Source organism: Parus major, chromosome 23, assembly GCF_001522545.3.
Source record: "Parus major isolate Abel chromosome 23, Parus_major1.1, whole genome shotgun sequence".
NCBI classification, from domain to species: domain Eukaryota; kingdom Metazoa; phylum Chordata; class Aves; order Passeriformes; family Paridae; genus Parus; species Parus major.
This window is the reverse complement of record NC_031791.1, coordinates 3,347,788-3,375,516: the sequence shown is the minus strand read 5'-3', so window position 1 is coordinate 3,375,516 and position 27,729 is coordinate 3,347,788. Positions and strand designations below refer to the sequence as shown.

The following is a 27,729-nucleotide window of genomic DNA, read 5'->3' as shown; positions in this document are numbered from 1 at the left end:
TTACACCTACAACTTATTTTATTGTCTTTTATTTGCATAAACAAACTTCGGAGCTTTGCTAAACAGGAACTGTTCAAGTCAAAACAAACCAAACTCTAGCTGGTGTGTGGGGAACAGCACAGCAATCCTGGGGAGAGGGACAGGGGGAGCACGGGCACAGCTGTGCCTCCCCGCCCAGGCTCACGACCTGGTCGGGAACCCTCCACAAACTGCTCCAGAATATCTTTAAAGTAGAAGATAAGAAGAAATGCATCCTAAGGGCTATCCTCAACCAGCTCTGGAGGAATCTGCCTTTTGGTTTTATAAAAAGATTAATAAAAAATATTGAAAAATTCTCATGTCCATTTATATTTTTCCCCAAGAAGAATTCAGAAGTTCCTTAGAAAACTGTCACCTTGGAAAGGGCACTCGGGTCACAACCAGCTGCAGGGAGGAGACACAAATGCTACAAGCAGTTTGGGGGTCCAGCACACACCAGGCCTAATAGTGAACACAAACAGTGGCCAGAAGTAGGGTGTAATTTTTTTTTTTTTCTCTTTTAAACCATGCTAATTTTGTTAACTTCCAACATAAAAGGAAAACAATTTTTAAAAGGCCCTAAACTCAACTGCTACATAAAAAACGGTTAAAAAAAAAATAAAAAGTCATAGCAGTTTGGTCCCAACAAGTGAACATTTAGATGTTTACTCACATGCTTCATTGTTTTCTTATTTATAAGAACCAACAATAATTTCCAAAATCACCTCTGAATTGATGCTACTACGTATGTAAAGGCCTAAAATAAGCAGAATTTAGAAAATTGAATACACAACAGGGGAGGAAAATTTGAGCGGGTGAGTAAACCCCGACTGTCACTGGGTCAAATTATAAAAGAAAAACAAAATGTCAGGACAGGTGGGGTCAGGTGGGCACAAGCTAAAACCACATTGTCCTCAAAGCCTGTTACCAAAAAAAAACTGACTGACCATAAGGTCACAGAGAAGGGAAAATCTGGGGTCTCACCCAGCGCTTGACCGTATCCAGTCCAGAAGGGAAGTCTTTGGGAAGAGAAACTTCAGGAGTGGATCCGAGCGTAAATGATGGATCAGTCCCAGTCCGTGCTTGGGGAGGCTGAACTCTGGAAATGCAGTTAAATAGCATCGGGATGGTTTCCGAGCTGCTCTCCAGGGCTCTACTCAGCATGTGGGGATCACCCTGACACCCCAGCACCAGCCTGACCCCTCCCCTCCTGCCAGGGCTCCCAGAAGCACGTGGACCCCGTGGCTACTCGGCTGTCGTCTGCAGGGCGTCCTTTTCCTCCCGGTTTTCCGTTCCGCTTTCGTCGTCTTCGATTTCTCCCTCTTCCCCACTGAACTTGTCATGAGCCCACTTGGGGCTGGTGCTGGACTTGCGGAACATGAAGCGGCCTCTTCCCCGGGGGAAGGCACCACGGCCGCGGCCCCTGTTCACCCACTTGTCCGTGCCCTCGCCCTCACGGTCGTCGTGCTGCACGGGAAGCCAAGGACAGCAGGTGAGACAGGCTGGCAGCGCCCTGCACCGCGCCTCTGCGACCGCCCTTGTGAATCCACTTAATGGGAACCACTCTACAGGGAGCAGGAACAAGCTCTCTTTAGGCATGAGCCGGCAGCTGCCCGTGAAGCGTCACCCGAAGCCTTACCTGGTGTGTCAGTGACAGTGGGTGCTTTCACCTCTAAAGCACCTGAGACCAGACACACCCAGAGCACATGGGTGTCTCAACACCCAGGTACATACCAAGTAGTATTTCTTGCTCTTAGGTGTGTACTCGGGGTCCCACTCCTCCTCTCTGCTGCGCTTCTGGAAGTCGTTGTTGCCGCTGCTGTTGCTGTTGTTGTTGCCTGAGAAGTTCCCTCTGCCCCATCCTCTCCCTCGAGCTCTGAACTGCTGCAACACCAACACACAGGAGAAAAATAGAATGGCTGCAGAGGCAGTATCCTCCCACCCCAGCCAGCTTCGAGGGCTCCCAAGATATCCAACATCCCTTGTCTGACCATCCAAAACACCTGTAAAACCTACCACTAAAGCAAGAGGACACCTTTAGCGTGGCTGCACCACACCCTGCACTTGTGGGTTTCGGTTTTTAGTTCATCTGATCACATAGCACATCACAGTTCCTGTAAAGCTGGTGAGGATCACAGAGGCATTTCCAGGGCAACCCCAAGCAGGTGAGATCACTCTGTACACGGACTGCAAACATGAGTGTGGCCAAACCCCAATAGAAGCACAACGTGTGCTCATCGGGATTCTCAGCATCACTAAAGCACAGAAGCTTCCAGGCTTTGTTCTGCTCCTCCCATCTGGAGCTTGCTGCCCACAGCACATCCCCAGCAGCCCGGTTTATGCCCCAGAACTGGAGTGATTCCACTATGGCTCATCACCCTGAGGGCTTCTCCTCTAGGGCAGCTTTAACTGACTGAGCAACACACAAACGACCACTTCCTGCCCACTTTGAGAATCAACTCTCAGGGCACAGGTGGACAACATTTGGGGCAGGGGTGGAGAACACTTACAAAGGTTCCTCTTGCTCTTCCTCTCTCATTTGGACCAGTGAATTCCTTAGTCCCAAGACGGGACTTGTCAAAGCCTGTGGAGCTCTCCTCCCTCTCCTCAGTCTCCTCTGGGTACTCCTCTGCTTTGACTGAATGAGAGGACCATGAAGACGATGAGCTGGATCTGGATCTCTCACGCACCCGTCGGTGTTTCCTGTTTCAGTGATGGGAACAGAGGGGAGTGGGACACAACAGCATTAGGAACTCACCTATGATCCATCTTTGTATCCATCTGATACAAACCTACTTCTTTATCACTTTCTTATCAATGCCATGCTCTCCTTTTCCTACTAAAAGAGGAAAAGACATACTAAGAGCTCAGGTTCTAACACAGGGCCCAAGATCTCTCCTGAAGGAACTTTTTGCTCCTTCCTAAGGTGTTTACACCATCTCCTCTCAGCTTAGCACGCACCCATGAAGTTTTAGTAAAATGGAAAATTAAGCTAGTAGAAAAGGATTAAATGAACATCAAAGCCAAGTCATTTTAACATGGCCATTTCTCTCTGACACAACAGGAACAAGAAGGAAAAGTGACTCACCCATCCTGACACATGGATCTTTCCCATCTACCTTTTACAATTATTTAGTGTTTCTGAGAGATACAATGATAGCGAGACCACACACAGAGGAGTAGCTCAGGCCACTGGAGGAGTTATGTCACAGGTGCACAACTGTGCGCAAAACTGTTGTACACGGTGTCGTCTCCAACCTGAGCAGCAGAGACACGGGAGGAACGAGGAAATGGCTACTGGGTGTCCTACATACTTTTTCTTTGAGCCTTTGTGACTTTTCTCCGTTTTCTCAGTTGATCTTTCCCTTGAGTGACTTGAATCTCTCGAGTCCACCGACTCCCTGGATTTATCGCGTTTAAGATCTCTTTCCTTATGTTTTTTACGGCGTTCAATATCAAGGCGCAGATCAACAGGGTCGTCCTTATATTTCCCTTCAGCCTACAAATGCAGGGGAGAGGGAGGGCAGAGTTGAACATGAGGTCTGCAGTGCCCCAGCTCAACACCATTTACTTTGCTACTGACTGCACAGACTTCTGAGAGAACTGGAGTTTAACTGAGCACTAATGAATATTCCACTTTAAGATGTCAAATAATGCACTATTAAAGTCTTTGTCAGAATTCAATTTTCCTACACTTAAAATCTCTGCTTCTTAAACTTTTAATCTCCTTTTTAAACAGCATTAAAATAAACAGTCTGCAAGAGGGGAGGGAGACATGGAAGCTGACACTTATTGTACACCACAGCCAGCAAGAATGTGAACAACTTGGGAATCCCATCCAGCTGATTATGGATCACAAGTACAGTGTGGCAGAACTCTTTGACAGCCCATGGGTGCACCTGAGGCCATGCTGAGAGCCTCACCTGGGCAGGGGCCAGAGGGATTTTAGTCCCCAGGTCTAGAAGTGATACTCTGGGAGAAGCAAAAGCTCTTTGCTGCTTGGAGCTACCCAAGATTAGCGATCCAAGGGGGAGGAGGAGGCCAGTGAAAGGCAGCATCCAAGAAGTCTGGGAAAAGGCCAACATCCCATGGATAGGGAGGTGTTACTACATCTGTCAGGAAGATTTACTTGGTGCAGATGCCACCTGCAGCTCCTTCCCCTGGGCTGGAGGGCAGCATGTGACAGGTGCCACAAAGCCCCACAGACACATCGTGTGTGTCTCCCACAATCCTTCCAAGTCTGCTAAAGCAAGCTGGTATCTCACAGAGCAAAAACCCACCAGCTGCATTAAAAATTAAAACTAAATTTACATTGCTAATTAAAAACAAACATAAAAGACACCTGGTAATGCTTGCTTGGAGCTGTATTTAAATTGGTACTTCAAGAAGAGATTAGGAGTTTCTCTGGGAAAGGAACAGTTATTTTCCCTGTGCTTCCTTTGAGCCCTGTGGCACCTGGGTGAGATTCTGCTACCTGCCTGAAGTGACAGTGGCTGTGGTTTGAAAAACAGGCAATTGGGCAGCAAGAGGACTGCAGAGAGCCTTACACCATGTTGGTACCAACACCCAGCCTCAGCCATTGCTACTGCATTTACACAACACTCATCCTGGGAACTGTACAACTTGATATGCAACATACATCAAATTAATTGTCTTCAATTAAATACAAAAGGATTAGTAATTCTCTAGCTGTTAAATTTTTTACTTACATGAGTTTCTAACCACTTTTTTGTTTAAATAAATATGTCAAATAACGCAGGAGTGAGAGCAGGCATTTTGTTTTGGTATTTTGCTCTTCTACTTTCCCCAGGCAAAGAGCTTTAATTTCTACTCTGAGAATAAAACTGCTCCCAACACGATGGATGACAGATAAGTGACAAAATCAGCAGCAGCTCCCTTATGTGGCACAGCAAACACCTATTTGGGTTTGGGAGGGCACGTCTGTTTCACGGAAGGCTGGCGAGCTGTTTGGAAACCACGTTTATAACACACTCTGCCAAGCTGATGCTCAGAGTTCAGGCCCATCAAATCCATCTCACCATCGTCCATGTCAAGCCACAAGTGTGTTTGGAAAAAATCGAAAACAAATATGAAACAAGTAAGGTTTCAGCAGGACTGGTTAAAATCTCTTCAATGTAAATATGTATGAAGGTGAATAAACAAAGGTTAAAATCTCAAACATTTTACGTTAAGCCTTTTTAATGATTGTTTACAGTGAGTGCAATGGCTTAACATTCATCTACTCAGCAAAGCTAAAACACTCAATCCCAAATGCTCTGGATCTAAGACAAGTGCTGAATGTTAAAGTAACAGCAATCAACAGAAATGGCACAGTCAGTTGTTAGAACAAAATTTATAATAGTGTAGCTTAACAGTGTATCTGCTTTAGCTCAGCATTTAGTTTTACTTTCCTCTTTTTGACATGCATGTCTTTGAAAATATGGTTGGCAAAATTGCACGTAACAATGGAGTTAATCATACTTACAAGCAGAAAAATATCACAAAAAGTCTCTTCTCTCATCATGGGCACTTGTTCCAAAAATCCTCTCTTTTTTCTCAAGCTCACCTCAATTGACTTTGGGGTCATTTACCATAGTCTAACCACTTCACAAAGGTTGTTGATACACTTTTAATAAAAATTAACCCTTTGTAGTTCATTTTTAGAATTATGCCCATCCTTAAAAGAAAAACACAAACTTAAGTAGAGAGTAATTTAAACAAAAACATCACTGTTAAGTTCATGCCCAATGCACTCATTTTGTTGAATTAAACTAATCAGAGTAACAGTTCACCTTGAAGCCAGGATCTCTGGAGCTTTTCGATTCCTCTTGAGAGAATCCATGTTTTCTAAAAGTACTGGGAGATATATCTATCCTCCTAAAGCAAAAAAACAATACACAGATATAACCTTGCCCCTAAGAGGAACCTGAAGATTTTAGATCAAATGTTCTTTAAAGCAGACTAATATTTCCAAAGGTATTTAAAACTCGCCATATTTTTCCTTTTTTTTTTTTTTTCTTTCTTTTTTTTCTGAAGATAGTTATATACTTGAATTGTTCTGGAATTATTCCAGAGTTTAAGAAATTAAATGCAGTGTCTAATGGCACCAACCTGTGGATTTCAGGGCTCTTTTTGTTTTTAGCTGCATCTTGTTCCATTCCTTTCTTTAGATATTTGGTAAAGCGTTCATTCAGTGTCATTGCTGAAGACCCAAAGTGATGCTCTGTCAGGGGTTCAAATAAACAATACCAAAATATTTGTGCCAGTTTTGTAAAAAGACAAAGCCCACCCATCCCACAACTTCTTAAAAACCAGGTGCAGGCAGTGAAGCACCGTGGGGATAAGCTCTAATGCTGCTCACAAACGGCAGTTTCAATTTTTGGTGTTTCAAGTGAAATGAACACAATTTCGTCGAGTGAGTCACAAATTTATCAGAACACAAAATTCTAAGTCCCAGACTCTGAATATTTCTCAGGTGAAAACACCACCTGTGGAGAAGAATATTTATGTAAATAAAGACGATCGTGACCATGCTGCTGCTCTCCTCTCTGGAATATCTGCTGGAAAAGAACTCCAGGCATTTTGAGTGCACAAACCCCACTTATCTGGGCAAAGGAGGAGTGAACTTTCCCTGAGGACACACAAACTCCTGACCTACCTCTTACATGATGGACTATAGTCACTATGTGCTGAGCAAACAGCTCTGAAGGGCTTCGCTGTGACTGAGCCGACTGGATGTGATGGAAAATCGAGCGGAATTCCTGCTCTTTCTTGTTGCTGTGCACGAGATCCCGGCAGAGCTTGCGCTCCTGAGCCAATATGCCACTGGGACTGCAAAAAGGAGAGCCCATGAAAGAAGAATGGAGTGAAGGGATGCAATTTAAGGTGCTTAATTCTGCAGGAGCTGGGAACTCACTGGTGGTTTATGTTGTTATTAGGGAGGCACCCTCAAATACTCAAAAAAATGAGTGAGGAGCTCTTTTGAACATCCCTAAATAGACTGCTCCACGTTAATTCACAATAATTCAGGTCACTCTTCTAATGCTGCATGGAAATTAAGAGTAGTAAAATACATGGTAGAGAATCAAATGGATTTAAGCAGCACAGCAGTTCCCCTGCGCAACTCAGCTTCCCTCGGCCAGAATCCACTGAGTACCTGACTCCATCTGGGACTCTTCCCAGAGTCTGGTGCTTCCCAAACTAATCTTACATTAGATCAGACCACAGCAAAGATTAGGAAAGGTTAGGAAAAAGTTAATCTCTAGCTCCCAAAACCACAAACTGTGATGCAATATTGCTTAGCCTTCCCCACACTTGGCAAGCACATGGGGATCTCAGGAAGAGAAACAGGAAAAAACATCACTACTGAGACTGCTCAAAAGCTGGCAGATCCTTACCGTGCAAGATCCTCGTCAAAGGAATCCATTCGAATATTGACCTGGGCCTCACGAGTAATGGAAAAGGATGATTTTCCAGGAGTTAGCCCCTCTACTTTGGTGCCTGGCTTCTCTTTCACCTCAGAAGCCTTCCTTGGTGGAGGGGAAGAGCTTTTTTCCTGGCTTGACTTGTAAGTGGTCACTCTAAAATTCTTTTCAGGTACAAAACCCCTGTGACCAGGTTCGGCTCTCTTGGATCCTGATCTGTCTTCTTTTTTGGATCTTTCAGAATAGCCTTCCTCCTCCATTTCATCAGGTTTCCTTTGCTTCTCTTTTCCAGGTGGCAAGAACACCACACCTTCCCACTTTCCTGACCTATCCTCTTCTTGACTTTTACTTGAAGTCGCTACGACTTTAGACATAAATTTGGGCTCATCATCAAATTCTGAATCTTTCCGGCCCTTTGCCTTGTCTTTCTTGTCCAGCTCATCTGTTTCATCTTTCCCATAATGACCTTCCTTGTGGAACTCTGGGACCTTGAGCTTGTCAAAGTCATCCCTGAACTTGTAGCGTTTGGGCGATTGGCTGCTGCGGTATCCCTTCTCCGAGTCAGCTTTCGATCCGTATGAGTCAGATTTTGTCTTTCCATCTGTTGATCCCAACTCAGAGAAATTCCCTTTTTCTTTACTTTTTTCTTTCTCAGCATTTGTTACTTTCTGGTCTTTGTCTTTCCCATTCTCAGTCTTCTGCTCTTCCAGATACCTGATCATAAATAGACATTACAGGAAATTTCTTATTAGAGCTCAATGAGGTCAATTCTTTAGTTCATAAAGTCAAACTTCAGAGAACACTAAGATATGCATGTACTGAAAGCTGCCTCTAGGCCCTAAAATAATTAAAAAGTCAAGCAGATTACTCAGCCTGAATTCAGACTTTTGATCTCACTAAATTCAGCAAATGTACAAGGAGATATGCATATGTACAAGGATATGCAGAACTGATGGAATGAGGCTCAAGGACAAATCAAACCCAGCTGACCCACAGATGGATTGGAAGGAAAAGAGGAACATCTTACCCACTCAGTTTATTTACTTACAAACCTGGTTCAGGAGAACAACACATCAAACCTTTCAAATTGGGGTGTTCTGCTTTAAACAACACACTGGAAATAAAAGCCTCAAAAGCTACTTCAAATTTGGGATGCAAGTTTCATAGGTAAGCTAAATATTTCATGACAGACTGCAAACACAAATAAAAGCAAACAGGTTAACAGAGGAGAATATGCTGCTGGGAGAGATAAAATACTTCTGGTGAGAACAATTCAGCTGGTTTATAGCATCTAAACAGTTTTAAAGCATTCACAAATCAAAACCCCGATTCTGTGGGACAGCAGGAAAGCCCACAGACACCAGCTCAGTGCTTTGGAAAGCCCTAACAGTCACAGGAGTTTTTTTCTTTTTTTAAATTTCAGACATCCTTAATATAGAATCAGATCAAACCATCAAAAACAATAAAGATTTGAAAGCACTTTGTGAATGGTGCTGTATCTTTTGAAACAAAGTGTCACCTCTGGGCACAATCAGTAGTGGATTAATCAAGAGAATGATGGAAGCAGATGCCTTCTGCATGGAAGGCTGTCTTCATTTTAGAGATGTATTTGGTGCTTTAGTTACTCATCCTACCCACACACACAGGCACAAGCACTGCAGCTGCACCTGCCTTGGGCTGCTTACAGCAGGATATGCAGTAGGATTTAATTAATTTCTTTTAATTTACAGTACCTAACAATTCCAGAAGGCAACACTAAAAATGTCTATAACCAACACGTACATAACTGGGAAATGTGAACTTCCAGCTGCCAAGAAACTTCCTTGGGCAGTCTTCGCTTCAAGTGTTCATGAGCTGTGAATATTTTTGCAGGGAATACATACAATCTTTAGAATTATCCAAGCTGGAAAACCAATTCCAACTTCCTATCACTCTGGGCTGTCTCTGCTTTTTCCATAATTCAGAAAGGACCAGGCCCAGAGTGGCAGTGTGCTGGCACACTTCTCAGCTGGAGCCTGCCCCAGCCACTTGCCTTGCTCTCAGGGAGCACCCACATGTGCAGCTGGCTCCTCGAAAGTAACCCAAAAAATAACCCACAAAACATATCACTTGCCTCTTGGAGAAGGCTCCTCCCCCAGGAGCTGTGCCCTCCTCCTTCGGTGTGGCCCCGTACAGCGAACTGACGGGCGTGGGGCTTTTGCACACCGGGCTCTTTCTGGTGGGGCTCATTCCTGCCGAGCCATGCTCGAAGGGGCTCTGGTGGGAGCCCCCCTGGAAGGAGGTGGAGCCACTCTGGGCAGCAGAGCCCATCGAGGATGGGCTGGAGCGCGGCGGACTCGGCTTCTGCACGGGGCTGGGCCGCGGCGAGCGCCGCCGCACCACTACCGATTGTAGCGGGCTCTTGAGGGCAGGGCTGCGCTCCCGGGGGCTCAGCTCTGACACCGACCCTCTGGACGTGGGGCCCGTGCCATAGCTGCTCACATCTTGCCATGGTTTTGATCCCTCGGATGTTTTGGCATCTTGAGCTCCCACTCCTGAAAACTGCTGCTCCTTAGACTCATCTCCTTGGTTATCTCCCGCAGCCTGGGATGCCCGGGCATCCTTGGAGGATGATTTCTTCTCCTTTCCAGATTTACGCTTGGAAGATTCAACCCGACTATGATTTGAGGACGAGCGGGAAGAGGAAGACCTCCTTGACCGGTCAGAAGATGACTTATCAGAATTCCTGGAATGACTTCTGGACCGTGGGGAAGGAGACCTTCTCTTGGGCGAGCGGGAGCGCGACCTCCCCCTGCGAGGGCTGTAAGCCTGGCGATAGTTTTGCCAGTTGGACCTGTAATTCCCATATCCTCCTCGGTTGTACTGGCCCCAGGGATAAAACCCTCGGTTTCGGCCACGGAAATAATACGGTCTCCGGTATCCTCTGTTATGGCCTCTGAAATCACGGTTCTGATAGACTCTTGGATGGTTCCTTTCTCTGTTGTGAGATGGAGAATAGGATCTTGAACGAGACCTAGAACTGATTAAAAAAAAAATTAAACAAATATTTTATGTTATAGTTTCTTTTTATAATTTATTTTTAGAGTTTTTTCATCTGCCACAACTTTTTATTTGAAGACTTATTAAAATAAGACTTTGAAAAACTCAATTCTTAGCTTTTAAAAGAAATTTCTTTGGTTTACCCTTATCTGATTGAGGTACTACACTTCGCCATGAATAAATTGCAGTGGAAATAACTTGTATCTGTGATACTGTCAAATATTTGATTTCAGGATCATTGCAGAGACCATGATAAGCACACATTGCTCTCAGTTTTGCTGGGATGAAAATGGCTGCTCTCCAGCTTCAGAAAAAGTGACAGATCTCAAGCGACCAGCCCTTAACAACTCAAGGTCACAGTTACACCTCACCCACAAAGAAGTATTTTTATGCAAATCACACTACTGTTACTGGAACAGACCCCAAATCTCCCTCTCTTGTCCCAACTTCAGATGCACTTTAAAATTCTGATAATCCAGATGAAACCTCATTTCTTTGTCAGGCAAGTTCAATAAATGGCCACATGCCAAGAGCAGAAGGGCAACATTGGGTGAAGGGCACGCTGCCCTATGGGTTTAAGCTCCCAGAGGTGCATCCCATGGCCCCATCCCATGGCATTCCCGGGCAGAGACAGCACTGGGACATCTCTGCCAGGCACCACCAGGTGCCGCTGTGGACGCCCCTGCCCGCATCCACAAAACGTGAATCCAGGAACACACAAACCCTGGAAAAACAGATTCAGCGGCTAATTGTCCCAGCAGTCTTTCCGATTAAATTGCTGCAGTTGCATAACTGCTTAAAAGTCCCCCAGTAGCTCAGATGCCAGAGGTACAGGAAGGACTGGCCAAACTAGATAGTTGAAAAAGAAAAGTTTTCCGAATGGAATTTTAGTAAATAACATTCATTGGAACAGTTTCCACAGCCCTTTCTTGCATTCCAAGCTCTGGCTCTGACACACATGCTGATTGTACTCCAATGGACATGAACTTCCTCACACAGATCTCAGTGCTGCTCCTCACCTGCATCCCAAACCCCCAGAACCAAGGTAGTACAACCTGCTGTTGGAATTCCTACATGGTTAGCACACATGTGCAGTCAGAAATTAACTTTAGTCCCGTTCTAATTTCTTCCTCCTACCGAACAGGTCATAGTTTAACTGGAAACTCTTACTCATACTCCAATCATTGCTAACAAACAGCTCAATGACCACTTCAACAGATTTTTCAATCCTTCAAACAACCAACAAACTTATCTGAGACATTTCTTCATTCAAACAATAGTGACCAGAAGGAAAAGCAGAGAGGCAGGAGGCAAGGATCAGTTATAACAAGCTCTAGTCCAAGGCATGAGGAACACAGACACTCAATTTTCAGACAACTGCTGCATCTGTGATCAATTATCAGCAAGGACCTGTCATATGATGCTTCCAAAATCAGTTCTAGTGCTTTAGAGAGGATGCAGCAGGAAGATTTTGCTCCAAAAGTCGCAGAGACTATTTACCAGGAATCTTTTTAGAAAAATACAGCAAAAGTTATGCAGTAAAAGAAACACCAAAAGTGATCATTTCCCCAACACTGCCAGCTCCCAGAACTTTTGGAACTGCACTGCTCCAGGGCTAAATGCCCCAGCATTTACAAGAAGTGAGAAATAAAGTCATCAAGAAAGCAGAATGTATTAGGCAGACTCCAACACAGCACTGTAACTTAGAAGAAACAGCAAACCTACCAAAAGAAGAAGAAAACTATTTGTGGTGCATCCTGAAATACACAGCAATGGCCTTTTACTGAGACCCACCAGACCTACCTTAGAGCACATCCCAAGACCAAGGGGGGCTGGGCTGACCCCCTCCATTTGGACTCCTTTTTTTTTTAAAAAAAAACACTCTAAAAAAAGGACTTATTTATAAAGCAAAAGTAGCTTCAGCAGCAGCACAGAGGAAGCAATCATATTCACAGAGGGTGCCTTTTTCTCAACTGCCAAAGTTCCTTCACAACTAGGAGGTATTCCCCAATATGCATGGATCTTCCAGCGTTCCAGCTTCCTTCTGCAAAGGGCTCATTTGAACTCAAGTCTCCGCCTCTAATTTAGTTTTGTCATGTCCTTCTTTCTCCAACTGTACATTCATTAGAGCATCTGTATTTTTAAAATTTCTAACTGGTAACACTTGCATGTGTTCACAGCCCAGTGGTTTCCAGAATACATGTTATTCATATGAGTGAAAAGGCAGCACCCCATTACACCTCATCCAACCGCAATGGTTTTGCCAGACACAGAATGCTTAGCAAAGACAAAAGATAAAAACTGACATCCAGGGAAGAAGACACAAGTCTGTAACTGGCCTGCTCAGAAGCAATTCAGGGAGACAGGAACAACTATTATACACATTAATCATTTCTTAAAATTAACTTTTAACAGCAAAATTATCTTTTATCCACTTTATCCCTCCAGGAAGGTCTTCCCTGTTACCTGGCTCCTGCATGCTGAGGGGAGGGGCAAGGGAATATAAAGAAATGTCCCCACCTTTCACAGCAGTGTCTAAAATTGATATTAAAACTTGCTTGAATTAATTTCTCAGGAGGGGAAAAGAACACGACATTTGCAAAGACCCCTCAAGTCTGGGATCCAGTACATTAAAGCCTCTTTAAAAAAGCCAAAGTCTCAAAAGAAAAATCTTTACTGTGCTGACAAACATCTTACTCTCCTAATTTATTTATTCACAATTTATTCTCCTAAATAAATAAATAAACTGAAAACACCCAAACAGCACAGGTTGGCAGGAAACAGCCTGAGACACAGGACGTTTTCTGTCTTGGGATCTAATCAAAGTCTTTCCCTGGAAAGAAGCTAAGTGACAAACCACCTGCAAGGGAGGAAAAGGCCCATTCCAGCCTTTGGCTGCGCACACTCACCTCAGTCTGCGTTTCCTTGACCGTGAGATAGAGCGGGAACGGGACCGGGATTTGGAGAAGGATCGGGAGCGGGACCTCGATCCAGACCTTGAGCGGGAGGAACGGGATCCAGACTTGGATTTGTTAGTTTTAGACATCTTTGCAAGCACCTGTCAGTGCACCTGAGGGAAAGAGGGAAATAAAAGTATTTGAGAAATGAAGCGTGTGGCTGGTAGGAGAGGACGGACAGCACCTGGCAGGCTGACAGTCTCCAGGTACACGGAGCTTGATATGGCTGGAAATAGGAATGTTTGAAGTGCCTGCTAGGAACAGATGAATGGTTCATAATAGAAGGTTTATTTCAGTCTAAAGGGGAAAATTGCAAAAAGAATAAAAGGCTCTAAACCCAGACTAATCACAAATGAGAGTGTGACAGTTGAAAGCACCAAGTCAATGCAAACCTGGGAAGAGGCAGGGCCACACTGCTGGCTGAGGCAAGGACACCTCTAGAGGCAAACTAGCTCATGGAAGTGAAAATTCCATGTAATTGCAGCCACATCCCTGTCTCTGCAGCTAGCTGCCACTGCTTTAAAAGACAGGAAAGAAATAAAAAAGCTTACGATCAAAAACCCACCCTGTAAACTTTTATCTAAACTTTCATCTAAACTTTCAGAGGCAATCAAACAAGAGTTGATCCTCCAAGTCACAGCAATGTGACCCTATTTGCACAGCTCTGCTCAGGTTCAATCCTGTCCTCTCTGCTTGTGCAGTTCCTGCAGTTGCTGTGATCAGTCACCAGCATGCATCACCCAGCCAGGAGTTCCGTTGCAGCCAAAATAAATCAGATGTCCTTTCAAATATTCAGAGACAGAAGAGATTAAACTGTAGCACTAAATGACTCAAAATAGCTATAATTATGAATTACCTGGGCTATTTTCAGGCATGCATCCAGGTAAAGGTTAGAAAGTCCCTTAGAAGATGATTCAGGGAATAGTCTGACCACAGAAATCTTTCAGTTACACCCTCCCTGATCTGTTCTCCTTTACCAATGAGTGAAATTTGCCCTAATTGCATATTCAATAAGTTATGAACAAACTTCCCACCTAAAATGACTAATGAAAAAGAGACAGAAATAAAAAGGAACTACATTAGTACAAAGTTCATATTTTTTTCCCCACTGATTAAAAATAGAGACATGCAGGTATATAAACACAATTGATCAAGTGCGGCTGCTGCTGCTATATCCATTTTAAAGAAATTCCAGAGGACTGACTTGCAATGCCTTCACTTTCAGGGGCTCTCCAAAATTACATAGATGGTTACCAAAGGCTTCAGCTTCTGCCAGGGCACTTCCAGGAAAAACACAATGCCCAGCACAGGAGCAGCTGCTGGGAGTGTGGGTGGTGGTTCATCACCAGAGCTGAGACTTCCTAGAAATGGGAAGTTGGCTTTTATTTTAAAAAATTACATTACATGTTCCCATTCTTCCCTTTACCCATACTAAAGATGTTAGATTAATTCAACTGAAGCATTTGAATATATTCCACATCAGAAGGCATGCAGAAAAAATAATAAAATTTATGTTCCTGTTCTGCTAGGAAACAACAGAATTTGTTTTATTCCCTGTTGCCCAGAGATGAAAATCAAAAGATACTGCCACTGATAACCAAAGCTTGTTCTTGTGCTTGGTCATTTTTCAAGAAAAGAACATGTGAAAGGATAATTTTCAAGTATTTCCTTTTAATTCACTGAATGTGTCTGTTGAACCACTTCCTGCAACACTTCCTACCCTGTTGCCCACAACAATCCAATGCTGAGCATTGGAAACCAAAACATGGAAGAGGAAAAGAAAAAAATGGTAACAGGAATTACTGCAAGGTACAGAAGATGTGGCACCAACTCTCAGGAAGTCCCAAGACCCCAAAATAGATTTTAAGTATATCACTTTAATCTGTTTAATAGTTTTTGCCTTTCACATTGATCTACAGTACTTCCCAGCCAAATCACCCTGGTGTGTGCAACATTTGCCAAACCCTCACGTCTTGGATTCTTTATCTCTGCCAACATTTTAAAGTTGATTCATTCCTAACACATGAAGTAACTCGTACTAGGATAGAAACAGAGTTGCTATGTTCTATCAGCACTCAAAAGGTTAAACAAACTGCACACTGGAGTCAGGTCAGCTCCCCTAAGTTAACTGCAGCTGTAAACTTACTGTAATTCACGTTTCCTTTTAAGAATGACTGACTCAGATAAAATATGCTCAGCAAAATACCCTACTTTGAAAGCATCTGTTCTTATAAAAAGGATTTTATATTTTTTAAGTAAAGTGGTGCCTGTAAGTGAAGCAAAGGCAAACTCTGAGAACAGCATTGACTGCTGACCTCCCACTCCCATTTTTTCCCCATCATTCCTATTTTTCCCCTGCCCACTGAGCTGTGCTCAGGGCACACAACTCCTGAAGATGCTGTGTCTGGCCCTGAGCAGGGACTGCAAGCAGAAGAATTTGCACAGTGCTATGGTGTCACTGCTTAAGATGAATAGATCACACAGACACAGGTTGAGGTGTGGTGAAAGAAAGAGAGTTTATTTTTCCTCCCAGGATTTATAGGCTTGTGACCATGGCCAGGGATTGGATGGTCAGGATAACACTTTCTCACTGCACTGGCCATGAGAGATGCCCATCACAAGACGTGTAACAGAAAGAATGTACACATATCTATGTTTACAGTTACTGTCCTGGGAAAGTCCTTAGAAAACCATGTCAGCAAGCTCAAAAGCTGAGTTTTCAGGGCGACACTATGGGGACTCATCCTTAACCTGCCCTGCCCAGGTCCCACTTCCTTCCTACAGCTACAGAAATCCCCCAACACCAGCTCGTCCTGCACCTGGGAAGGGACAAGGCTGATGCTGCTGCCTGATTCAGATCTCCTCTCCCAGCACGCAAGCGTGACTACACACATCTGGGAGGGTATGTCCTGCTGCAAGCACTGCCAGGAATTTTCAACTTTTGGTTTTTGGTTTGTTTCTTCTGCAGGCCCAGTTTTAAGCTGTCCAGCAGATCTTCCCAAGGAGTGTAGTCTCCCGTCCAAAAACAAACACTATTTTTGGATGTGATCTGTATGCTGAGTTTAGAAGTTCTGGTAAGGCATCACCCCCTGGGAAACAGACACCTGACAGCTTGTTCATCTGTCATAAAACCACACTGTATAGAGCAAACTTTGCCTTCTCCATTCCAAATACTCAGGGCAATCCAGCAGACCACTGAAGGAAACAATACAGGAGCAAATGCTCCCACTAAAGCACCACGATGGACTTTGCCCAGAAGGCAAACTATTGTCAGGACACAGTGGCAGGAAAGTTAATGTTTTACCTCCTGACATAAGCCAAAAAAGAAGCACAACTCTGCTTCACTCTGCACCAATGAAAAAAGGTCACCATCCAGAGTCTTTCACAGCTATGCACTTCAATGAGCTTCCACAGCTTTGGAATTTAAATGTTCAAAACAGCCAAGGAAAACTTTTAAGGCCACTGATTGAAATCACTGCAATGCTCAAGCAAAGAACAAAAACTGGAGGAAGGCACATAGCACAGTATGGGATTTAACACTTCGATCAGTGTGACATTTAATAATGTGGCAGTTATGGTATCTGAGGGAAGCAGTGCTCTTCTCCCAAAAAATCACCAGGGAGTAAATCTAAAGATTAGTCAATATACCATTAAAAAACCAAAAATAGGTACTACTTCTTCAGTACATCCAGGATTTTTTCACTAAATTGTTCTACTTTACCCTTATATTTTGCAGTTACTTGGGAAGATATGCCCAAACATTCTAAGACACAAAGCTGATTTTTTTCTTCTAAACCTGCTCCATATCTTTTGCACAGCAGTTATCAGTGAAAGCAGAATTTTACCATTAGTCAAACTTGTAGCATGCCCAGAAGAGAAGGGATATAAGGTCTATTACAATTCCCAAGACAAGCGGTTTTACCTCCTGTGAATATTTTATTTGCTGTGCCTACCTGCTTCAGCAGGCTCACACCTTGCACCTTTCTGTCAGACTTCACCGTCTCAGCTTTGTCAATTATGAAATCAGGAAGAAAACCTGAAATGAGAAGAAAATACACCTTTGTACATGCATTGCTGTACTGCCTCCAGAAGTGAACTGGCTGCCCTAAGCTCCTGCTGCACCCAAAAAGTTCATCAGATCCCCAGTGTTTCAGAGAGCACACACACCACAGCTGACCAGGAATTTTTTCATGGACTTTAATGGAAAATGTAGGTTTCAAAATGATCATTCATGCTTTCAAAATTTTAAGTCTTCTTCCTTCCTTGCTCCACCTCCCCTGCCCCATCCCACCTGCTGTGACACACATCTGTCAGTACACCTGTACAGCTGTGCTGGAGTCACTTCCCTCAGCCCACTTGAATGGTCTTACTGGGCTCAGGACTAAAGATTTTCCCATATTGTTAAATGAATCCACAAGCCAACAGAAACAATTCTTTTCCTGACAATTCATCCATCAGCATATCGCCGTCATCCAAGGGAGCCACCAGTCCACTGGAAGCTTTTCTGACAGGTCTACAGTTACATTTCAGAATCCTTCCATGCACTGCTGGAGGGGTGGAGGTTTTAGAAGACAAAACAAGAGTAAACACAACCTCAAAAATTACTCCATTTTATTAAACCTCTGATCTAACAGCAAGAATGTCACTTACTCTGTGTTGAGCCATAAAATAGACTTGTTTAAAGATATTAATTTCTTGTCCTTACTTCACTGAAAAAGCAATTTTCAAGTAGCCTTGAAACTTTTCTCTGAACTGGTGATTAAGTCCTGCTCTCACCCAAACGGGAAGGTGGTGTTGCAAAGTTCAGGGATTTTTAAACCCTGCTTACCAATCTTGGGAAAAAGCCACAAAGAACTCTGCTCAAGTAGACATCATAGTTCAAGAGCTTCTTATTCCAGAACACTGTAAAGAACATTTCCATGATCCAAGTCATGGGTCAAATGAAAAAACATTGCTGGCTGTCAAAAAGCCTTTTTCCAGGAATTTGTTCCCTGTTTCCAACTGGCCTGTATTACTTTGTGACTCTTTCCATCTCCCACTCCTTTGTTCAAGGTCTTTCAGGTAGCACACGTCGGGATTTCTGCCCTTCCCCAGCTGTTGCAGAGCAGCCCCGCCCAAAGCAGCCAACTGGCACAAGTTCCAGCTGGGCCCACTCCATCCCCAGGTGTCAGTGAGGATCCTGCACACTGAGCACCACAGCTGGGCAGCTTGGAGGGGGAAAGCCAGCACACACCTCCCTGCCAAGGCAGCTGTTTGTGTTCATATCTAAGCATAAACCACAAAACACCTGGAAACAAGTGACACAGCTTCTGTACCTGCCTCAGACACAAGCACAGTGTGGTGAAATTCCTTACAGTGGTTTCCGTTTATTGCACGATGATTGCAAACATTCAGCTGGTAAATATTAAGTTTTGTAAAACCATTTCTAGAAAGCTCTCTAGAAGTGCAGTAGGAAAACAAGAATTTGCTTTTCACTGGCTAGCATTTGTGTGAAGCTGCTGTGCTTTATTTTGCTGTGAGGCCCAAAGCAAATGAAGTGGCACCTCATTACAGAGGACATTTCTGCCCGAGCCTCTTGGCATCCATTTGGTGTCACCAGCACAGACATTCAGCTTGGGAGGAACAGCTGAACTGCTCCTTCATTTGCTCAACACCTTTCATTATCAGGGAAGAAAAAAAATTAATTCTCCTTCTGCCAGCTCTACAATTCCTAATTCCAAGCCCCAAAACCCAAACAAGATTAGTTCATTCTGAAAAAAAGGAATAATCCCACAAAACACCTTACCACCAAAGTGTGCTCTGTATAATGAGGCAATAACAACCACTGCAAAAATAAGCTTATAAAGAGTTGCAGCTCTCTCCATGTCCCTTAAGTGCAGCAGCAAGTGCAGAGAGCAGACTCATCTTTGTTAGCTAATAATCCAATTCTTAACACCTCACTTTCTACTGGATTCTTCCTTTTCAAGCTAATTTTTGGTGCAAGACCAAACCTTAAGTATGTTCTTGATATCAACAGAACACTTGAGGGGAAGGGAAGAACCACCTGCACAGCTCCTACAGCCATCCAGGGACCAAATTAAAATGTTAATTCTAATCAAATTTCATTGGGGAAACAAAAAACAGAATGTTTTTTCTTCCCAGATCTAATGCCAGTGTGTTTTCAGAAGGTTTATGACGCACATTAACTCAAGTTACAACTAAACCTACCGAACTTCTCAGCAAAAAATGTCCCAGACAACACTGCTAAAAAAATGACCAAAAACCCAACCACAAAACAGAGTGTTCTACTCTAACATATGCTAAACATACTTGAGGGAAAACATCCAGAATTATTCTGCCACAGCAAGAGAAACAAATTTGTCAGCACCAGTTTCAATTTCTCTCTAGTGCATGTGCTTTCAAAATTAAGATTTTCCTTCAGCACATTTGGGTTTTCACACCATTAAACTAATCCCTAAAGAAGTTTACCCCTGACCTCCAGCCCTGGGTTCAGATAATTAGAAGCAGGTTCTATGGAATGGTTGGAAGAGTATTTACAGGTTCTTCTGGAAAGGACTGATTCTGCAGATTTTATTGCTGAACAATCCCTTTCCAAATAATTTGACCAGCTACAAACCCCAGTCTGTGACTTTTCTGAAAGTGGGTACTTGAGAGACACTATTCTACAAATATTTGAGCTTAAAAAGTCATATGTAGTTATTCAGACAGTTTAGCTCAAGGAAACAATCCGAGAAAAAGCTGATTAGAAATCTGGGCGCTTTTGTTATAGAAGTTGGGCGGATGGAATTTCTATTAAACAGAGAAGAAAATATCCATAATTTAAAAAAATAAATAAATAAAAATAAACCAACCTATTTCATCAGCTTTTTCCTTCCAAATTTACACAGCCTGTGAAAAGCAGAAAGGTCAGGTCTTTCCCCAAATTGATGGCTTTCTCACAGCACAGCTGTACTGTTCTGAGCAGCTTTGGATGCAAACTGACACTCTGACAACACTGCTGTGGGGGCTGGGAATCTGTGCCTGGAGTTTTGGAACCCCCACAAGAAGCACAAAATGGTCCAATTTACTTTCCTTAAGCAAACTATTCACAAATCAGCTAACTCAATGAATTCAAACTTGTGTGTAAGTGAAGTTCTCAGCAAAGGGAGGATGATCTGTGCCCTCAAGGACATTTCCATCCTCTCAGGTGTCTGCCAGCTGGAGCCCAGGACTCCACACATGCTTGAAAAACGTGAAAGTTCTGCTTCCAAATAAACAGCAAGTAACAGAAAAACTGTTTGATTGGGGGCTCTTTGGAATTTCTTCTGCAGCACACAGTACAGTTACACCCAAAACAGAATCTCTTGAGGGATTGCAACTCTCCACACATTTAACCTATGAAAATACAAATTCCATCAGACTTCATTTATAAGCTGAAAAAAGCAAAACTAATCACATATTCTCAAGCCAGCACTTCATTTTATCTCTACCCCACTACCTCAGGGGAAAACAAGGAAAAGGATTTCCATGACCTGCTATAACATTTAAAGTTCTCTAAATTTTTTTAAAAAAATTGTGGCACTATTGTAAGGACAAGGCACCAGACCAGGCCATCCCTAAGCTCTGTCAGACTTCAAAACAGAGGGAAATGCCTATCCACAGGAATCTTGTATATTTGGAATAAGCTTATTTGAACAATTTTCTGTGCTGTGTTCACTTACCTTGTACAAGTGTCCAATCAAATGTGGTTCTAAACACTGCCTCTTTAGAAGCGACTGACCTAAGTGAAAAAGGGAAAATCAAATTTAAGCCAAACCAGACACTGGCAAATCCTTTATTTTAGGAGCACAGGATTTTGATTTCAGCCATTCATCCCAGCACCATTTCCCAGTAAACAAAGGCCGCCAAAATAACCTCATTTAATCAGACAATACATACACAGGTCTTAACTTGGGAAACCAATCTCACCCACAGCCCCACAGGAGCAATTACTGTAATTATTTCAGATGTAAATTACGACATACAGGACACCACCTGGTATCACATGTCCAGCCCCCTGTTAAGGCACAGGTTAGTTACCATCATACATGCTGAGTCTCAGTCCCTGGAGGACTGAATTCCAGCCCTACACCCCACAGTTCCCCATCACCTTTAGTGCTCCCTGAGCAGACACGCCCAGGACGCTCCTTGCCCCACTTTCCTCTGCTGCTCTCACTCAGCCAAAGGTAAGAGTGACCCAGCAGCAGCAGGAGCAGTGCCCGGCCAAGCCAGCTCCACACCCTGTGGTCCCAGTGGGGGCTCTTTGGGGTTTGTACACCCACCTCACCCTGTAAATCACAGCAGGCTAAAAATGGCTGGGTGACGAATGCGGAGGTGAAATTGTGAGCAGGGCACTTGCTCTGGGATCACTGGAGACGTGAGCAGGGCTATGCACAGGCCTCCCTTGGACACCAGAGAGGCAGAAGGTGTGTTCACGTGTAACAGGAGCAAGGGAATGGACAGAAAACCCGTCCTTGGCGGAGAAACAACCCCCAATGAAGCCGGGTGTCATCTCTGTGTGCCATTAGCTTCACTTTTTTTTCTATGGCCTGGCAGCTTCCGGTTACCATGGAGTGAGGCAGTGCAAACACCATTCCCAGCTGGCATGAAATGTGATCCCGTGATTTCACTATTCATAGCTCTGACATGATAAAGCTAAATTAAGCAGGAACTCTTCACTTCTCTAAGCTCCCAGCAGTGACTCCCCCAGCACTCAGGCTCTCCTAACACAGTTTCTCTGTGAGAAGGGAAGGATGTTTCCTTTACGGTAGGAGTCTCCAGACCCACAGGCCAACCTGTCATCTGGGAACAAAATGCCACCGGCTCCTTCCCAGACACTGATTTGTCCTGGCACCAGCAGGAACAAAGACCTGATGAGCTGCTAGGGCCAAATTTAACAACTTCCTCATCTTGGGACCCACTACAGAATCCAACAGAGCAGTTAAAGCCTTTTTCCCAGGCCTGTCCAGCATGGGCACTGCCATGTCCAGGAACAGGGGCAGCTCAAGGGGTACTGCCACAGCCCCACTGCCACCAGTAGCTGTCACACAGCCTGGGACCGTGAACTGTCACAAGCTCCCCAGGGAGCCAGAACAGCTTCTGCAACCACCACCACCATTCCCCTCTCTTCCAATGCCCGTGGCCTGAACTATGTGGCTAAATATCCTGAAATTCCTGCCTCACCACAGAACTCCCTGTACTGCCATAATTCCAAGAAAACCACATGACCCAAACCCCACATCCCTGCCCTGGTAAAATGCAGCCATTAAATACAGCTCAGGATATTGTAAACTTTTCCAGAAATGGAGAAGTTGTTCAAGGGCTCCGGGGCTGCTCAAACAATTAATGTGTTCCAAAATGACAAACTGTCGTTTCACAAAGACAAAGCCAAGTAAGCTGAAAAATACTCAAACTTCTGGCAAAAACCACTCTATTCCTTCAGGGATACAGATAGGGGTATCACAGCCTTACAACAAAAAGAATCCTCAGGATTATCCAGTCCAGCTCAGCACTCCCTAGGCCTCCCAAAGCAACATTTCTTTAACAGCAGAGAAAGTGGGAGCAGGTAAACCAAATTTAGATCTGCTGATGTGCATGGATTGTCACTTATGCTATATGCTGGTGTTTTATAACCGTAACATTTTTGTTTTCTAATAGCAATACCCATGTCAGAAAGTGTTCACCAGCTTTCCTGAAGCCTCACTATGAGCCCACATGCCTGGCTTGACCCAAATAACTACTTCCTTTAATAGTTTACATACTTCCTGACTTAAATGAACTGGACAAAGCAGCAGATAGCTAAATTATATTATCATAGCCCCATCAGCAGAATACCCATTTTATTTACAATACACAACAAAGCATTACTTCCATAAAAAAGAACTAGAACCAAAGGTCAGGGCCTATGGATGGTCCAAAACCTCAGCATCCAGGGAAGCCTCTTCCAGAGCCCAGAGCCTCTCCTCAGAACCCAGAGAGCCCTTAAGCACTGACAGCAGAACTTTTTTCCAGATACACAACTCAAGAGAGACATGGAATTAGGAAGGATAGAAAACAGCAGGAAGTCACCAGGGTATAACTCAGCAGAGACACGGGCAGGTCTCCTACAGACAAAGAACACGGGCAGGGATCCATCGCTGCTCACGCCTGCTGCTGCCAACACAGCCTGGGCAAACATGTGGCTGCAGCCAGAGCACACTGTCCTTTACAGCACCTTGGAAAGGCACCTCCTTCCCAGGGCCAGGTCTTTACAGATCCATTTAGGTTGGAAAAGATCATCAAGTCCAGCCCGTGACTGATCCCCACCTTGTCACCCAGCCCAGAGCACTGAGTGCCACATTCACATGTTCCTTGGACACTTCCAGGAATGCGGACTCCAAACCTCTCTGGGCAGCCCCTCCCTTCCAATGCCTGACTACCCTTTGCAATAACCTGACAGGTAAAAGGTTTTCTCTCTGGATCTCTGGACAAAAAAGACGTGAAAATGAGATAAGGAGCAGCAAGGCTTTGGCTGCCCTGCACCTCCCTTGTCCCATGGACAGGACTCCAGCTGGAGGGGAAGGGTTCAGACCTCAGAATTCTGCAATCCCCTGTGACCAGACTGTAGTGTTTCCAAATCACACCAAGGTCCATCCAGATCACTGCCTCAGGAGCAGCATTCCCAACCTTCAGCTGCCTACAGACATTAGAGGTAACTGTTGAAATCAAGTTCTTACTTGCCCTCCCTGATCCTGCTGAAGCAGGGACAATAATTCCTAGAAGGAAGGATGCAATTCAAGAATAGGTAGCAGCACCCAAAGAAATGTTAGACAAAAATCACAAGGCCCTAGACCCTTCAGAGGATCCTATGACACAAAAATGTACATTTGCAAAAGCTCTCTACAGTAACTGTCTTCTTTTGTCCTTTCATCTGCTATGAGACTGTGCAACTTGTTAGAGAGGTCAAAAAGCCAGCCATTTCCTCACTCCATGCGGGGCATCTGTGAAGTTCCAGAGCAGGACACACAGCAGCCATGGAAGAAAGCACTGCTGGATCCTAGCACTTGCCTTCCTGTGCCTACATCTGACTGCCTTTGAGGGAACCTGAGAGGCAAAGCTTTGAAACACCTTTTGAGTGAGTGGAGCCAAGGTTGTGATATCCAATACCTGGGAGCAGCTCTCCCAGCCTGACACCCACCAAGGACACAGTAAAGCCCACCCAAAATGTCACACACCATCAGCACTGACACAGCATCTGCCCTCGCTCCCTACAAGAGGGAATTCTCGAGTCCTTCCAGAGGGTAACTGGATGATTTAATTGTGCTCTCGGGAAAAGCCGCCTGAAAACATCCATTTGCTGATATGACCCTGCTACTGCAGCAATAAAAGCTTTTCTCTTCCACCTCCAGTTATAAGACATCTTCCAAACGGTTTTAAATTGTTAACTTCAAGCAACAAACCAGTCCTTGTGCCACAGTGTCTGGCACATCACTGTAACCATAAAAATCAAGGAGTCCCCCACCTCTGACCTGAGAGGACACTGTTGCATACACACCACACACACTGAGTTCACCCACTCCTCCCAAGGCAGGACACAGGGAATGGCTTCATACTGAAAGCGAGTTTAGATCAAAGCTTAAGGAGAAATTCTTCTCTGTGAGGGTGGGGAGGCCCTGGCACAAGTCACCCAGAGTAGCTGTGGCTGCCCTGTCCCTGGAGGTGTCCAAGCTGGGATAGTGGAAGGCGGCCCTGCACATGGAAGGCGTGGGACACGATGAGCCTAATGGTCCATTCCAACCCAAACCATCCTATGATTCGATGATTCTGTGGAGCTTATTCCATGCCAATTCCATGCTTATTCCATGTCAATTTCCACACAAACACCCAGAAACCTATGCACGAGAAAACACAGTGACAATCGGGTAGACTTTGAAATGCATTTGTAGAAACCCCAAACACGTTCATTTCCCCAAAACAGCACGAACTAGCAAAAAAACCCTTTATCAGTACACGAAAAATGAAGACTCAGGCTTCACATGTGCGTCTGAGCCACTGCAACGCCTCTTCTGCCACATCGCCTGAAGTTCAGCCAAACTTCACGTTTAAGCAATACACAAAGCAGGCAGTGAGAAAGCACCGATCTCTCCTGCTGAACCGGGAAAAGGGCGGTGCTGAGCGCCGGTGCGGGACGCTGCGGGAGCCACGCACCCGCAGGGGTTGGGACGCGGGGTCACGGCTGCGGCCCCCTCGAGCTGCCGAGCCCCACCCGCCTCCTCGGTGGCCCTGGCAGCGCCTCCCGAGCCGCAGCAGCACGCGGAGCCCCGGACACCGGGATGGGACCTCCGGGACAGACCGATGCGAGGGAGAACCTAAGGGGCACGGCTCAGAGGCGCGGGTGGAGGACAGGGATCTCCGGGAATTGGACAGAGGAACAGTCTGCGAAGACCACAGCCGAACACGAGCGGCTCCGGGAAAGGGCCGGGCAGGCCCAACCGGCCCCGGGGCCGCGAGGAGGCGCCAAGGCTTGGCCGGGCCCAGGCGCACCACGAGGCTCCGCTGGGGCCGGGCCAGAGCGGTCCCGAGAGCCGCGAACGAGCCTCGCCCGGGGACATGCGGGGCCAGGACACTGGGAAAGGGAGGGGAGCAGCGCCGCGGTGAGGCCCAGGAGGGGCGGGAGGGGGGAGTGGGCAGAGCCAGGGCGAGGCGGCTGCGGAGGGCCCAGAGAGGAGGGAGGGTAAGAGAAGCTCCCGGTGGCGGCGGGCGGGGCGGAGCAGGGACCCCGCGGACCCCACCCAATGCCCCTGCACTCACCGGCGCCGCTTCGCCGCGGCCCCTCCGCAGCAGGCACCCCCTCCGCCTCCGTGTCACGCACTTCCGGTCCGCGCTCGCGCTCTGCCCGCCCGCGGGGGCCGCCGGGAGCCGTAGTCCGGCCCGAGTAGCGCGCCCGGGATCCGGCGGCTCCGCCGCACTACAGCTCCCGGCAGGAGCCGCGCGCACCATCCGTCACTTCCGCCTCCGGCCGTGGCGCGGCAGTGCGCACGGCCCTTCCGGCGGGGAGCGGGACCGCGGGCGGGAAATGGCGGCGGAGGCGGTGACGGGGCGCGTCCGCCCAGCCAGGCCCGGCCCGGCCTGGCTTTCTCTGCCGCGCGGGCGGCCAAGGCGCGGCGCTGCCCTCGCCGAAGGGGCCTTGCGGGGCTTCTCCCGTCCAGTCCCGCGCTCCCGGTTTGTCCCATGCGCAGCTCCTGAGGGCCCAGGAGGGAAGGCCCTGCATGCTAGTGGGGCAGCCAGGATGAGGTTTCTCCCCATCGCCGGGACGGAGCTGATGGACCAGGCAGTGCTGGGGGCTCCGGGGGCGAACTGCCCCGCTGCTGTGGAGGCCGGGAGAGCGTCCTGCCCTGCCTTGCCTGGCGGAGCACCGAGGCGCGGGCACCGACCCGCCCAGTCCCTTCCCCGGACACAGAGAGGCACGCTGAGGGCATTGTCCACTTTTAATTGTTGTCAAAGGTTGTCTGGATGCATAACACTGTCACAAGGGCACAGAGCAGCGTGGTGCCGGCCGGGCCCGGGGACACTGAACACACGAACATGTGGGGGAACGCGGCGACAGGGAGCTATGACACGGCCCCCGCCCCAAGCCCCTCAGAGCATCCCCACGCCCGGCCGGCTCTATTTACAGTATTCACAGACGTTGTACCAGAGAGTTAAATAACTACATCATTACACCACACGTCTGGGGCAGCTCCGGCGGCCTGTGAGTGGGCTGTCAGTCTGATAAGGTGCATATTTAAAATAAAAAAACCCCAACAAAACGAAATAAAAACGAGAACAAAGAGAGGAGTCAGGCGTCCTCACCGGGGTCCCACAGCCCCCGGGCGCCCAGGAGGAGCAGTGAGGGTCATGTTCTGATGACAGCTACAGGTCTGTGTGGGCTGCTGGGGTCAGGGTGCAGGCAGTGGCTCTAGGAACATCGGCCAGGCCCTCACAGCACCTCTGCGGGTGGGGAGAGCAGTGTGAGCCTGGGATGCGCACAGCGCCGTCCCCTAACTACCCTCCCACTGCTCACCTGTCACCTGCGGGGGCTTCACCACGGCCTGCTTGAGGAAGGGCTCCTTGTCGCCAAAGGGGATGATGCTGCCAGGGCTACCACCGTGGTGGGAGAGATCCCGCAGCTCCTTGGAGCCCTCGGTGCCCGAGAAGCCATTCTCGTGCTTGCTGGGCTGCATGCCGTTCACCAGGGCTGCTGCCTCCTTGGAGCTGCGCGATGGGAGGGCTGGGCTCAGCCCTAGCCCCACCGC

General features: G+C 46.3%; 2 protein-coding genes across 8 annotated transcripts in view; both read right to left on the bottom strand.

Annotated features, from left to right (window-relative positions):
* THRAP3 (thyroid hormone receptor associated protein 3) lies at positions 1 to 26,339 on the bottom strand. 5 transcript variants are annotated; one of them, XM_015649251.3, is made up of 13 exons: positions 26,246 to 26,336; positions 21,139 to 21,197; positions 17,392 to 17,474; positions 13,391 to 13,551; positions 9,556 to 10,461; positions 7,416 to 8,156; positions 6,677 to 6,849; positions 6,130 to 6,241; positions 5,811 to 5,895; positions 3,333 to 3,517; positions 2,529 to 2,721; positions 1,753 to 1,902; positions 1 to 1,117 (listed from the first exon to the last, which is right to left on the bottom strand). In XM_015649251.3, the coding sequence occupies exons 4-13, from the start codon at positions 13,525 to 13,527 to the stop codon at positions 1,085 to 1,087; spliced, it is 2,715 nt and encodes a 904-aa protein (XP_015504737.1). In that variant the 5' UTR covers positions 13,528 to 13,551; positions 17,392 to 17,474; positions 21,139 to 21,197; positions 26,246 to 26,336; the 3' UTR covers positions 1 to 1,084. The 5 variants fall into 5 exon arrangements, with proteins under 5 accessions (XP_015504737.1, XP_015504736.1, XP_015504735.1 ...); XM_015649250.2 differs by having other exon boundaries at positions 1 to 1,485; positions 1,753 to 1,899; XM_015649249.3 differs by having other exon boundaries at positions 1 to 1,485; positions 26,246 to 26,335.
* A 565-nt stretch (positions 26,340 to 26,904) lies between these two features.
* The window catches only part of MAP7D1 (MAP7 domain containing 1), a 14,956-nt gene continuing 14,131 nt past the window's right edge, over positions 26,905 to 27,729 (bottom strand). For all 3 annotated transcript variants that reach the window (XM_015649466.3, XM_015649464.2, XM_033519580.1), the window contains 2 exons: positions 27,498 to 27,688; positions 26,905 to 27,424 (listed from right to left, as the gene is read on the bottom strand). In XM_015649466.3, the coding sequence (XP_015504952.1) occupies positions 27,414 to 27,424; positions 27,498 to 27,688 (202 nt within the window). In that variant the 3' untranslated portion in view covers positions 26,905 to 27,413. The remainder of the gene's footprint in view (positions 27,425 to 27,497; positions 27,689 to 27,729) is intronic.

Excerpts from the sequence above, each read along its gene's own strand:
- THRAP3 (XM_015649249.3), bottom strand. The coding sequence starts at position 13,527 with ATGTCTAAAACTAACAAATCCAAGTCTGGATCCCGTTCCTCCCGCTCA. Across the intron at positions 10,462-13,390 it reads TCAAGGAAACGCAGACTGAG|TTCTAGGTCTCGTTCAAGAT; the intron begins GTGAGTGTGCGC and ends TTTTTTAATCAG. Across the intron at positions 3,518-5,810 it reads CCAGAGATCCTGGCTTCAAG|GCTGAAGGGAAATATAAGGA; the intron begins GTGAACTGTTAC and ends CTGCATTTGTAG.